The sequence below is a fragment of the Condylura cristata genome, unplaced genomic scaffold (assembly GCF_000260355.1).
Source record: "Condylura cristata isolate star-nosed mole 26May11 unplaced genomic scaffold, ConCri1.0 scaffold00006, whole genome shotgun sequence".
Taxonomy (NCBI): Eukaryota; Metazoa; Chordata; class Mammalia; order Eulipotyphla; family Talpidae; genus Condylura; species Condylura cristata.
Window position 1 is genome coordinate 67,190,631 of NW_004567107.1, and position 12,657 is coordinate 67,203,287.

Genomic DNA, 12,657 nt, shown 5'->3' on the forward strand with positions numbered 1-12,657 from the left:
GTGCTTCTTCCTATACCCTACACTCCCACCTCCCCAGCCTGATGCTCCCCCAATGAGCACTTACTGCTTGCCTGGGGAAAACCATGCTTTCAATACCAGGCTCTACTTCCATACATGCTTTCAGAATTTTCAGAAACCCTCACCTGGCTCACTAACCAGGCCGCACTTTCTGATGGGGACACCAATTTGGCAGTTAACAGATGACCAGCCTGGGAGTAACTTTGACATAAAACCAGAGGCCATTGACTGGAATAGCTGTGTGAGCAGGGCTCTCTCTCCTGGCAGGTGGGCCTGAGACCAGCACTGCCTATGTAATGGCTATTCCTGAAGAGCCATGATTGGGTGTGGCATGATGTGTCATGCCTCACCAACCCCCAATTTCTGCGATCAAACTGATATAATCTACCACATTAACTGTCTTCATCTCTGGTAATTGTTTTTTGAATAGGGAGAGGAATTAGCTGATAGAAGAGGCAATGATTTAAGAAGGGACTACCCAATTAATGATGCCATGTATGGCTGCTGAGGATTTTAATTAGGAGGGTGTGTATATTATGAGCCTGTTACATACACTGGTATATGTTTCAAGCCAATTGACAAAAATTTGTCAAATTGGAAATGCTATTCAACAAAAAATCCCATGAATACCAATCAGTACTCACATAGATACTTAATCTCTTTGTCTCACTGTTTATATATAAAATGTGATGATCGCTGTAAGAGTCAATCCAAATGAGGGCAAGATGGAAGGATGAGAGAATAAAATATTAGGAGTTGGTGAACATTTATTGATTGAGACCAATGTAAAAAAAATTTAAAGACGTGATTGTGAAGCCTCACTATATTTAACGTGAGAAACAGAAATGGAAGTGTCCACAAAATTTTCTATTTGCTATATAGATTGTTTCAAGTCAATACCGAAAAAGAAATTCACCAAAAAGGAACTAACTTTGACAGCACTATTAATATGAGCCATATCCAAGCTCCTCCTGAGCCCCCAGATGCAGGCTGATCTGTCCCATCCTCATCTCTAGGTCTGCCCTCTAATGACTCACCTGTGTGAGAAAATCATCTCCACTCTGCCTTCCTGGAGGAAGCTCAACGGGCCCAACCAACTGATGTCATTGCAGCAGTTCATGTATGACGTGCAGGACCAGCTGAACCCCCTGGCAAGTGAGGAGGATCTCAGGCACATAGCCCAGCAGCTGCACAATGCAGGCGAGGTAAGGTCTCCAGCAAGTGGGGGGTCAGAGAGCTGCCACAGGATTCACCCCCTCCCCCCGCCCCCCAGTTCCTCAGTCTTGAAGATGGTATGAGTCTGGGGAGGCAGAGTCAAAACTGCCCTTATTTCCAGGTTATGTGAGGTGTGACCATCACAGAGTTGAACTGAATTGCAATCCTCTGCTTTCCTAGTCACTTTAAGAGTTGTTGGTTTTTTCTTTTGCTTAGGTTTGTTTGCTTTCCAGCTTTTGTTAGTTAGGGAGCACAGTTCCCCTACCCTGCACTGGATATCTCGCCTCTCTTTCCTCTCTGGGTCACCAGGTACTGGGCTGTGATTTCTGTAGCCTTCAGGATAGCCCTTCTCCATGTAGATTTGCCACATTCAAACAGACCCCCTTAATTCCCAGACAGTTGCAAGTGGGGTGACTTGCTGTTTTATGTAGATACTAAAACACAGCAAGTAGTAAACCCCAGAAGTGACCTAAAAGTGGGAATCTTTGCTCCTAGTTGTTACATTCAGCATTGGAATTAGAACCCTTCTAATTGCATCATAAGCCTGTCCCAGAAAAGGGCATTGCCTTTGTAGTTCTCCATGATGTGACAGTAGAATTACAGCCTAAGCTAATCTGGGTCAAGAACAGCAGTTCCAAATATTAAAAATCAAATAGTTGTGAGAATTTTTTTTAAAGATTTATTTTATTTATTTATACAGAATGGGGGTACAGGCCAGAGATGCGGAGGGTGAGAGGATTCACCAGGGACAGAGTGGGGATCAAAGAAGTACACTGCTGAGGGCAGGGAGCAGCGGGCAGGTCAGGAGAGGTCTGCCCCGCCATGTGGTCACCTCTGGGGCAGGCGGGAATTGAACTCATGCGGAAGTGGCTTAAGCTTCTTAGTGCTGTGCTTTAACCCGCTGCGTCACCAGGGAGGGCCCAGTTGTGAGAAGTTTTTAAAGTAGAAGCTTATTTCTTCAATATCAGGTGTCTAATCTTGTGGTCAATTTGTGAAGATAAGATAGGCTTGATACAAAATTGAGTTCCAAGAGCTACTGACCCTTGAGAACTAAACCTGTAAGCAATGACAGTGTCAGCTTTTGAACCCCAGTGAAACTACTGCCTAATCTCCTGCACTCTCCACAATTCTGTAAAGTGAATCCAAGAAGGAGAACAGGTGATGAATGTTCACATTTGTAAGATGCTGCTGCATATTTAAAAAAAAAAAATGTTTTAACTGTAACAATAAAGTCATTTCTTTGGCACAGTATTCTCTTGTTTTTAGTATTTGACCAACAACTTTCTAAATCATAGTGTGTAACTACTTTATTACCCTCCTTGCCCTTGATATCTTAGTAAATAATGAAGACTTAAGTCAGGAGATCCCTGTACTCTGAACACCAACCCTTCTCTAGTGCTGTTACTGACTTCTAATAGAATCACTTAAATCTTCAGGTCTTATTAAATGTCACTAATTGTCCATCTAATGTCTTTTCCTTGGTCCAGTACAGAAGCCCCATTTTATTTAGTTAAATGTCTCCTTCGTTTCTTCCAATGCGGGACAGTTTGTCAGTCCGCTGTCCTTGACTGAAAGGGGAATTCATTGTGTGGCAAGCACTGCTACCCATTCCTAGATACTGAATTGCCAGCACTATATCAAGAAATAAATACTGTTCTACCCTCCATCAGTTTTTTTATCTATGGCTCAGTTTTGAACAGAATCATATGTGCAGGGCAGCACAAAAATTTAAATACTATGGTCAGAAAAGTACTCCTGGTACAAAACAAGTCAAGTCTCAGCCTCCTTGTGAGAATGGAGTTTTGTTTTTTTTTTTTGTTTTGTTTTTTTGTAGAACTAGCCCAGAACAGAAAGGGACAGGAGGAAGGGCAAGTGTACCATAAAGGAACAGTTGCTTCCATTTTTTGGTCACATTTTTATTCTTTATGAACTTTTACTCTTAAAGATATAAACATGACAGTAAAGTTACTGTTCCCCCTTCTCATCTCATTCTTCTCACCCGTTACCCTATTAAGGGCCAACCACTGGTACCATGGTGGCATATCTTTCCAGACAGTTTACATAATTGTGTATGATTATAATATTAGGAATCCTTCTTTGAAAAAATTTCAAATCTTTGGAGACATTCCAGAAACAATACAGTAAATTTTCTACCTACCAACTTTATACTTGGTCACATTTCACTGTATTTACTTTATCACTGTTTTGCATTCATTTATTCACTTATTGATTTTGTAAATATCATAACATTCCCCCCCCCATGATTTAGTCTGTGTCTCCTAAAGAGTACATTATCTCAGTAACCACAATTCTCACATCCCAGAAACACAATATAGTTGTAATACCATTATTGAATAGATAGCATTTAAGTGTTGACCACTTGACCCAATAATTTCTTTTGTAGCTGATGGTGTATTTATTTTGGGGATTCACAATCCAGTCAAAATTCATGCTTTGATTTGGGCTCCCATCTCTCTCTCTATTGTTTATTTTTCAATATATTGATCTTTTTTGAAGAGTCATTGATAATCTTTTCAGAATCTCACTGACATTAGCAAGTTATCTTTTTTTACCTCATATTTCACTTTTGAGCTCCAGCTACACGAATGCCATGGATCATTCCTTGCAAAACCTGCACAGATGCTATCAAAGGCCCAGGCCTTGGTGTTCTAGCGGCTGGAGCCTCAGTCTGTTTGTGTTCCTTAGGTGACTTCCTGTTGTTCCTTCTGGCAGATCAACATCATGCAGAGTGAAACAGTTCAGGACGTGCTGCTCCTGGACCCCCGCTGGCTTTGTACCAATGTCCTGGGGAGGCTGCTGTCAGTAGAGACCCCACGGGCCCTGCACCATTACCGGGGCCGCTATACCATGGAAGACATACAGCGCCTGGTGCCTGACAGTGACGTGGAGGAGCTGTTGCAGATCTTGGATGCCATGGATATCTGTGCCCGGGACCTGAGCAGTGGCACCATGGTGGATATCCCCGCCCTGATCAAGACAGACAACCTGCACCGTTCCTGGACGGATGAGGAGGATGAGGTGATGGTCTACGGTGGTGTGCGTATTGTCCCAGTGGAGCACCTCACCCCCTTCCCGTGTGGCATCTTTCACAAGGTCCAGGTGAACCTCTGCCGCTGGATCCACCAGCAGAGTGCCGAGGGAGACGCCGACATCCGCCTGTGGGTGAATGGCTGCAAGATTGCCAACCGGGGAGCTGAGCTGTTGGTGCTTCTGGTCAACCATGGCCAGGGCATTGAGGTCCAGGTGCGTGGTCTCGAGATGGACAAGATCAAGTGTTGCCTGCTGCTAGACTCTGTGTGCAGCACAATCGAGAATGTTGTGACTACCACACTGCCTGGACTGTTGACAGTGAAACATTACTTGAGTCCCCAGCAGCTGAGGGAGCATCACGAACCTGTCATGATCTACCAGCCCCGGGACTTCTTCCGGGCACAGACCCTGAAGGAGACCTCACTGACTAACACCATGGGTGGGTACAAGGAAAGCTTCAGTAGCATCATGTGTTTTGGCTGCCATGATGTTTACTCACAGGCCAGCCTGGGGATGGACATCCATGCTTCAGATCTGAACCTCCTAACCCGGAGGAAATTGAGTCGCCTGCTGGACCCACCCGATCCCATGGGGAAAGACTGGTGCCTCCTGGCCATGAACTTGGGCCTTCCTGACCTTGTGGCAAAATATAATACCAGTAACGGGGCTCCCAAGGATTTCTTCCCAAGCCCAGTCCATGCCCTGCTCCAGGAATGGACCTCCTACCCTGAGAGCACAATCGGCATCCTCATATCCAAACTTCGGGAACTGGGGCGCCGGGATGCAGCGGACTTTCTGTTGAAGGCATCCTCTGTGTTCAAGATCAACTTGGATGGTAATGGGCAGGAGGCCTATGCCTCAAGCTGCAACAGTGGCACATCTTATAATTCCATTAGCTCGGTCGTGTCCCGATGAGAGGGCAGCCTTTGGCAGGGTCTCCTCAGACTGCAGGAGCAAGAGGGAGGCAGCCCATCTTTCTGTCAGAAAAAGATACCAGGTCATCCTTTTGTATGCCACATACTGCAGGGCACTGTCCTCCCTGCAACCTCCCCTATATCTCTGCCACTACCTCCCTCCCTCCGCCCCTCCCTCTGACACATTCCTGTGTGTGAATGGCCTTCTGTTCAAGAGCAGACCAGGCCCTTTCCTTTGGCCATTTGAAAAGTTAGCACCCTCCTCTCCATGCCCTAGACTCCATTTCTCATTCTCCAGTACCTCACTTCTTTCTGATAATTTTACTGGAATTCCTGACTTTTAATGAAATTTTTTAAACTTCTATATTGCCTCTCCTTTTAAAAAAAGTGTACATCATTTACCCCAAATGTGTATTTCTTATACTCTCGTCTTTGTTATACTGTGTCCACAGCTTCTTTCTTTTCTATTTGTAGGGTAATTCCCACGTATGGACTCCCACTGTGTGATTCATTAGCAGACAATATGTGAGTGCCTTTTGCAGAAGAGGGTGTGTTTGAAATCTCCAAGTCAGCCAGGAGCTGCTGTGAAGGAAACAGTCCCCCTCTCTCTGTTCCTTGCTGTATGCTAGTCCTAGCCAGAGGTGCTTCACGCTGAGGGTTTTTTCCTAACAATTTTTTTTTGTGTGTTTCCTTTGGCAAGGGAAAAGGAAAGAGGAATTCCCTCTAAATTGATTTCATGGCCAGTGTTGTTGCTACAATAAATCATGTTTTTGTCTGTCTGTCTCTGTTTAAATGTCAATGTGACTCTCTAGATGGAACCTATAAACTGTCACATTTCATCCTTTCTCATCTCAGGTAGAAGATTGACACAGGTATAGGGTAACAAAGACCTATGAGAATTCAGATGTCCCCTGATCATCATTTGTGGCAGTTTATTGTTATTTGTGTATAGCAGGTGGTTTTCCACAGTTAGATTCTGGTTTCATTACTTCTGATGTTACGTCTAAAAAAGAAAAGTAACGAAGCAAGTTTTGTTGCCGTGATTTTAAATTGTGATAGAGGTTTAAATTGATATGAGGGAGTTTGTCCAAATTCTGTCCTGAGAAGCATGTATATCATATGTATATATGCAGTATGTATATACATATATATTATTACAGGTATTTTTACTTAATCTACATGATACAGTAAACATTTGTTTTTCTTTTCTTTTTTGATCTTTTTTTTCCTTTTTTAAAAATAAACTGTTGCTTGTTTCATTAACTTGCTGTTCTTCAATTCACAATAAATTTGTTCCTTGTTTTGTTTTTATTTGCCAATGCCATAGTGGAATAAACTCTTGAAATCCAGAAAGTCATAAACCCTAACCTGGTAATGGAAGATAATGCAGTTTATTAAGGTGTTTAGTTATTACTAAAATTGGAAATGGCATGGGGAAATAAATAAAAAGAGCCCTACGAATTTCACATTTTTTTCTCACTTTAAAGAAAAGAAACTCCTACTTTCTTGGGTGACTGAAAACAACCAAATTGAATAATTTAGTGTCAGCTATGGAAACACAAGGGAAGTTTTCTGTCTGGGAGTTGCGGCACCAGTGGGTTCTGGTCCGCCATCCCCCACTGTGGAGGAGAAGGACTAGTCCAGAGGGAGTGGGAGGGCTTCGGAGGATGGGGGTCGGGGTGGGGTTTACACACATACACACACACTGGGGGAGTGTGGCTGATGGGGGGCTTCTGTGAGAAGACTTTGAAGATGAGGGGTTATATACACACTGGGGGAGCATATCTGGTGTGGGGCTTCCGAGTGTCGTGGGGGTGGTGTAGCTAGTCTGTGCCCCAGGCTTGCCCATAGTTCTCCCTAGCCCTTTGAGAATCCCTCTCACCCAGCACCCTGCCCACAGCCCACCCCCAGTCACTGGGTTGGGAGAGGGAGGAGATCCCCAGGGCCACCTACTGCTGTCAACTCAACACATTTTTTGTGGTCTGATGAGTGTCTGCATGGGCTCTTTAACCTTGCATTTGGTTCACCCCACAGAACCAGTTCTGCTAACTAAAAGTCATGCACATTCACATTAGCTAGCTGGGCTTCTTAACCATTTAAAGTTTGAGAATATGTTGAGATCATTTTGTAGCCAGACACATCTAATAATTTGCTTTACTAGATAAAATTGCATGTGGTAGGGTATGTGAGACACCCAGCTATCCTGAGGAAGTTTGGAGAGAACCAGCTCCTACTGATAGATGGTTGGATTAGTTTTTCACCCTGTACCCAGGTTCAATTTTTGTATAATTTTGATATACAAATTTTGACTAATTTGTATATCAGGACTCTGTGACCTCCGTCAGTTTCCTCTGGCTTTGCCCTGTCCAAACAGGTTCAACTGTCTTTTTGGATCCTGGAGTATGCACTCATGCTGCACCTCCCTGGCAACTTTGCAACTGGCTGGTAGTACAGCTGGTTAAGATGATAGGCTTTGTTTTTTGGCGTTCTTGGGTCCCTTTGATAAATAATGCAGCAGACATTCCCATTTATCAGCACATGGCAAGTTTGTTGAGGAAAGGAAAATGAAAGAGATGCCTGCATAGACATAGACAGTCAGCATCAGGAGACAAGAGCTGTCTTTCTGAAAGGGGAAGGTTTAAGAAAGACATGGCTGCAGAGACACAGTTGGGCGGGGGAGCTGCCTTTTGCCAGAGCAAGGGTATTTTTTTTATAGTGCTCTTGTGAAATTATCATGGAAATTATCACCTTAGGGTCAAACTGGGTTGGTGGTTGGTCTGTGATTGATAATAGTCTTTGGCCCAAACTCTTGCTGATAATCTCTTCTGATCCTTCAGATTCCTGGAAAAAAAAATTTTTTTTTTACAGATTCCTGGATATTTCTTTAGTCCATTTAGTTTTAAGATTCGTTAATTGCCCCTACCTCTGCCTCTGGTTTGTCTGTGTGAGACCTTCAATCCTAAAATTTTTCTACTTTAAGTTCATCACTTTTGGTTGAGGAGAATAAGACTCCCCCCTAGAGAAGGTACTAGGACCTTTTAATTGCCACCTAAAAGGGGTGCCAAATACAACTTGGCCAGGGATTGTGTGTCCCAGACATCTGACATGCTGTCACCAGAATAGGGAGTCAGTGTGTCCTGGGGTTTCTGTACTAGTCTTAGCATCTGAAGTGGTAGCTATGAGGGCTAATAGTGACTGTGGAGACCTGACTGGAATTTCGTCAGGTCATAATATTCTGTTGATGATAATGTCCTATTCCAGCAGGGGAACAGGGCAGGAAAGCAAAACCCAAAATGAATGTATATGGCCTTGTAGTGAAGAAAGTAGAAGTGCTTTAAAGCTCAACACCAGTGAGGACAGTTGACCAGTAGGTCGGTCTGGAGAACTGGAGCAAGGCAGCGTAAGTGGCCCTTTTATCTACTAAAGAGATGATTTCTTTGTCTACCACTTCCACAGTCTTGTCCATAGAGATTATAAATAGGGGAGCCTGTCTTACCTATGGGCCTCTTCATAAAAGAAAGTCTTCTCCTCTGTAGCAGGTTCTTCACAGCCAATGGCCATAGTCAGAAGCAGCTGATGACTTTTTTGCCTTCTCATCTGGCCCTTAGGTTTGGGCTGGCCCTCTCCCTCCCTGGAGAGTGGAACAGCCCCTCTTTCAACACCTTGTGCAATGGAACAGAAGACATGGCCCTGGGGGCACTCCCTTCCGACACTCAAAGTGAAGGTAGCCTGGTTAAAGTCAGAGGGAGCAGGTTACCAGCCTACTAGAAGGTTGAGAATCCCAAATGCCCTAAGGGCATATGGGATCTCAAGAGAATCTGAATGGCTGGACACTGGCAATGACAGCTGCCAAATCTTGGACTCATCTCTTGTTCTTCTCCCTCTCTTATTGTTTACCCTGGTTGGCCTCCTTCATGTTCGTGTAGACTTTGAAGGCCAAGTCCAATATTGCTGAGGCAATGAACCCAAAAGCAGACCTGCCAGGGGAGAAGAGCTTGGGGGGGCTCATAGAGATGGCACCCATCAGCTGGGGGATGCCCCTAAAAGAGAGGAGTTATCGATGATATCAAGAGTGAGTATAGGACCCAAGAAAATTGCCAGACACATCCAGAAAGCCCTGTGGTCTGTATCTTGGCTGAAGGCCCTCATAGCCTAGACACTTTTGACCATTTGCTTTGACCACAGCAAAAGAGGTCTAGCTGGAGGATGGTGTTATAGCTGTGGTGCTATTGATAGGCCAGATTTCTTGATCCTCTAGATTGTACTGGAGTCAGGGAGTACTGCAAGGAAATAGGTGTTTTTTTTTTTTTCCTTTAGTCTGAGTGTGGGTGTTACAAGGCGACCCAATGTGAACTGGGTTGCCTGTCTGTGGGTCCTCACCCACACCCTTAATGTTCAATTATAATGTAGGCACACACAAAAAGGTCAATAATAGGTTTATTTACAAAGAGAAAGGAAAAGGAACAATCCAGGGAAAGAGAGAGATACAAGTTAACTACAGCATTCTACCAGTTTTGCTGACTTGGAACCCCAATAGCACACTGAAAACTTATCAAGAGCCAAATGACCAGCTGCCGACCACGAGGCCAAGGGAGAGAGAGACCAGTTGCAAACCACCAGGCCAAGAGACTCCCAGAACCCACATGTCAGGATTTATCCCAACCTGTCTGCTCAGCTCCACCTTCAGGTCCCAGCGTGCTTCTCATTGGTACTGATGGGGTTTGGAGTTCCAGTATTTGTAGTGGAGAGCTGTATGGTGCAGGGGCAATTCGTTCTGGGAACTAGTGGTCCAAGGAGCAGATGCCCTACAGTCTGGGGGAGTTTGGGGGAACTAGGGTTCCTGAGGTGCCACCACAATCTTTGCTGGATGTAGAACTGGGGTGGATGGTTCACCAAATGTCAAGCTGAGGTTCAGGAGCCGAAAAGGATGGGGGTGGAGTCCTGAAACCTGTATCTATTGCAGGGGGGCTAGGGAGGAAGGGAAGGACACCAGACCTCGTATACGCACCAGGCACGGACTGCACATGCACATTATATGACTTATGATCTGGTCTTTAAAACTCCTGCTTTAAATTGAGATTCTTGTCCAATGATGCTCAGATGAGTACAGGACACTGACACTATGGAATGGATGTAACAGGGTCAAGATAACTGAGAAGATGATAAACTCTGGGAACTGAATGCGACTAATACCAAGAAAATCGACCGATTTAAATGTTCTGATGGGCTGTTTGTTTCATGACTGCTTCTGCTTAATTATTACAAAAAGGGCAGCTTCAGATAAGATAGCAGAAGGGACTCTCCGCCTTCTCAGATCAATGGCCAGAAATCTTGAAAATAAAAGTACATATAGATTCAATTCCTGTATCTGCTTATTGGCTTTTTGATAGAGACAGACAACGGAACCCAGGCCTATTCCCAGTAACAGGATGGTCAAATGTTGTCCAGTTTTTTATTTTAAACATTTATTTATTTATACATACAAGAACTGAGATAGTGGCCAGAAGTGCAATGGGTGAAAGGTTTCACAGACAGATTGGGGAGCAGACCACACAGATGTACTGAAATACAATGCTGAGGGGAACAGTGGACGTGATAGGAGAGGTCTGCCACGCAATGTGGGTCAGCTCCCTGGCTGGGAACTGAACTTGTGCTGCACTATCTGCAGTTAACTCACTGAGCCACCAGGGAGGGCCCAGATTTATCCAGTTTTGTTTTTTTTTTAAGATTGATTTATTCATACAGAACTGGGGTACAGGTGAGAGGATTCACCAGGGACAGAGTGGGGAGCAGAACAGGCATATCGACGAAGTACACTGCTGAGGAGAGCAGTGGGCGGGTCAGGAGAGATCTGCCGCGCCATGTGAATCTCCTCCAGGGCAGGCAGGAATTGAACTCATGCGGAAGTGGCCTAAGCTTCTTAGTGCTGTGCTTTAACCTGCTGCGCCACCAGGGAGGGCCCAGATTTATCCAGTTTTTAAGAATGCAACCCAAAAGCCAGTGGGGCTGAGATAGATTGCGCAATGATTTCTGCAGATGCAAAGGGAAAACACTTGCAATGCCTAGAGTAGAGCTGTATGGTCCAGGGGCAATTTGTTCTGGGAACTAGCAGTCCAAGGAGTAGATGCCCTACAGTCTGGGGGATTTCTTCTTGAGAACTAGCGTTCCTGAGGTGCCACCACAACCTTTGCTGGATGTAGAACTGGGGTGGGATGGTTCACCAAATGCCAAGCTGAGGTTCAGGAGCTGAGCTGTCTGGAGCACCATCTAGACTCAATTGCTGGCCACAGGTGAAAAGGCAAGGAGGGTGGAAAGGAAACCACCTGCCTTTCTGGTTATGGCAGATGCCCAAGTAATGGGAACCTTTCATGAACACTTGGAGGTGTCCATACCAGACCCCTTCAATTGTCATCGATAAGGCAGATAGCCCACCAGGGTTTTCCAGGGGAAAAAATGTTTTTCTCCAACTAGTTGTGCCAAGGCAGTCTTTGTGGACATCTACAAACTTTCATTAACATTGGGGTGTACCTCATCCTCATACCTTCAGTTGTTATGAGGTTTCTTTTCTGTTGGGTCCTTTGTCTGGACAGACCTCCCCACCTCCCCCACAGAATCATATGCACACTGTTGTGTGGAAACAAAGAATGAGCCATGGGTGCTGGAACAGAAAAACAGGAGGCAGGAAGTGTTCCTGCCTTGTGTTTGCTACCTTGTGTTCTTTGACCCCCATGTTATTGTTGCATGTTATTGATGCACTTGCTGAGAGCTTCCGCCTACCCCCAGCCCCAGGCTCCATGCTGAAGGGTATAAATAGGGAAGGAGAGAAAAATAAAGTGTGTGCCTTTGCTTGCTGACCAAGGAGTGTGTGCTTTAATCCTGACATCCTTCGCTCAGACCATCTCTGCTGTCGTGCTGGCGCGGCACTTTTCAGTCTATCAGAGAACAAGAAATGGAGAGATGTAATCAGGAAACCCATACCTGATTTCTTCCCATACAGAACACCAAAATATAGCCAGTAGAAATTTCAGTGTGAGACTGATGTCATTTTGGAGTCCATAGGTTTGGAGTGTGGGGGTCCCTGGTTTCACTCTGGGAGAGGTTTCTCCAGAGCTCCTCTTTAAGCCACACACAGTGAGATTCTCCATGGCACAGAGACATTAGTTATATTTAAAAGGACAGGCTTATTAGGGAAAGGGAGAGAAGAATAAAAGACACTTGTATAGACATAAGTGGGCAGGAAGAGCTGCTCTGAAAGGGATGGACAGGTTTGCTAAGAGAGAGGCCTGCATGGCTGCAGGTGGGCGGCCTTGAGGAGAGCACCTCAGCTGAGGGAGGCCTGAAGCCCCGGCAGGTGCAGGTCAGGCTGATGCAGGTCAAGGCAGGCAGGAGGTTGCTGCCCTGGGGAGGGAGGAAGGGAGATGGTGGAAAGAAGCCCTCACACAGGCGCAGGTGGGCAGAG

The 12,657-nt window shown here is 45.2% G+C and overlaps 1 protein-coding gene across 2 annotated transcripts in view; it reads left to right on the top strand.

Moving 5' to 3' along the window:
- DAPK1 (death-associated protein kinase 1) overlaps positions 1-6,461 on the top strand; it is a 214,635-nt gene extending 208,174 nt beyond the window's left edge. Inside the window, exons 24-26 of one of the 2 annotated variants that reach the window (XM_012721443.1) lie at positions 1,035-1,223; positions 3,967-5,119; positions 5,673-6,433. In XM_012721443.1, coding sequence (XP_012576897.1) covers positions 1,035-1,223; positions 3,967-5,119; positions 5,673-5,677 — 1,347 coding nt within the window. In that variant the 3' untranslated portion in view covers positions 5,678-6,433. Of the gene's footprint in view, positions 1-1,034; positions 1,224-3,966 lie in introns of both variants that reach the window. The other variant, XM_004677794.2, reaches the window with a different exon arrangement.
- Positions 6,462-12,657: the final 6,196 nt, after the last annotated feature.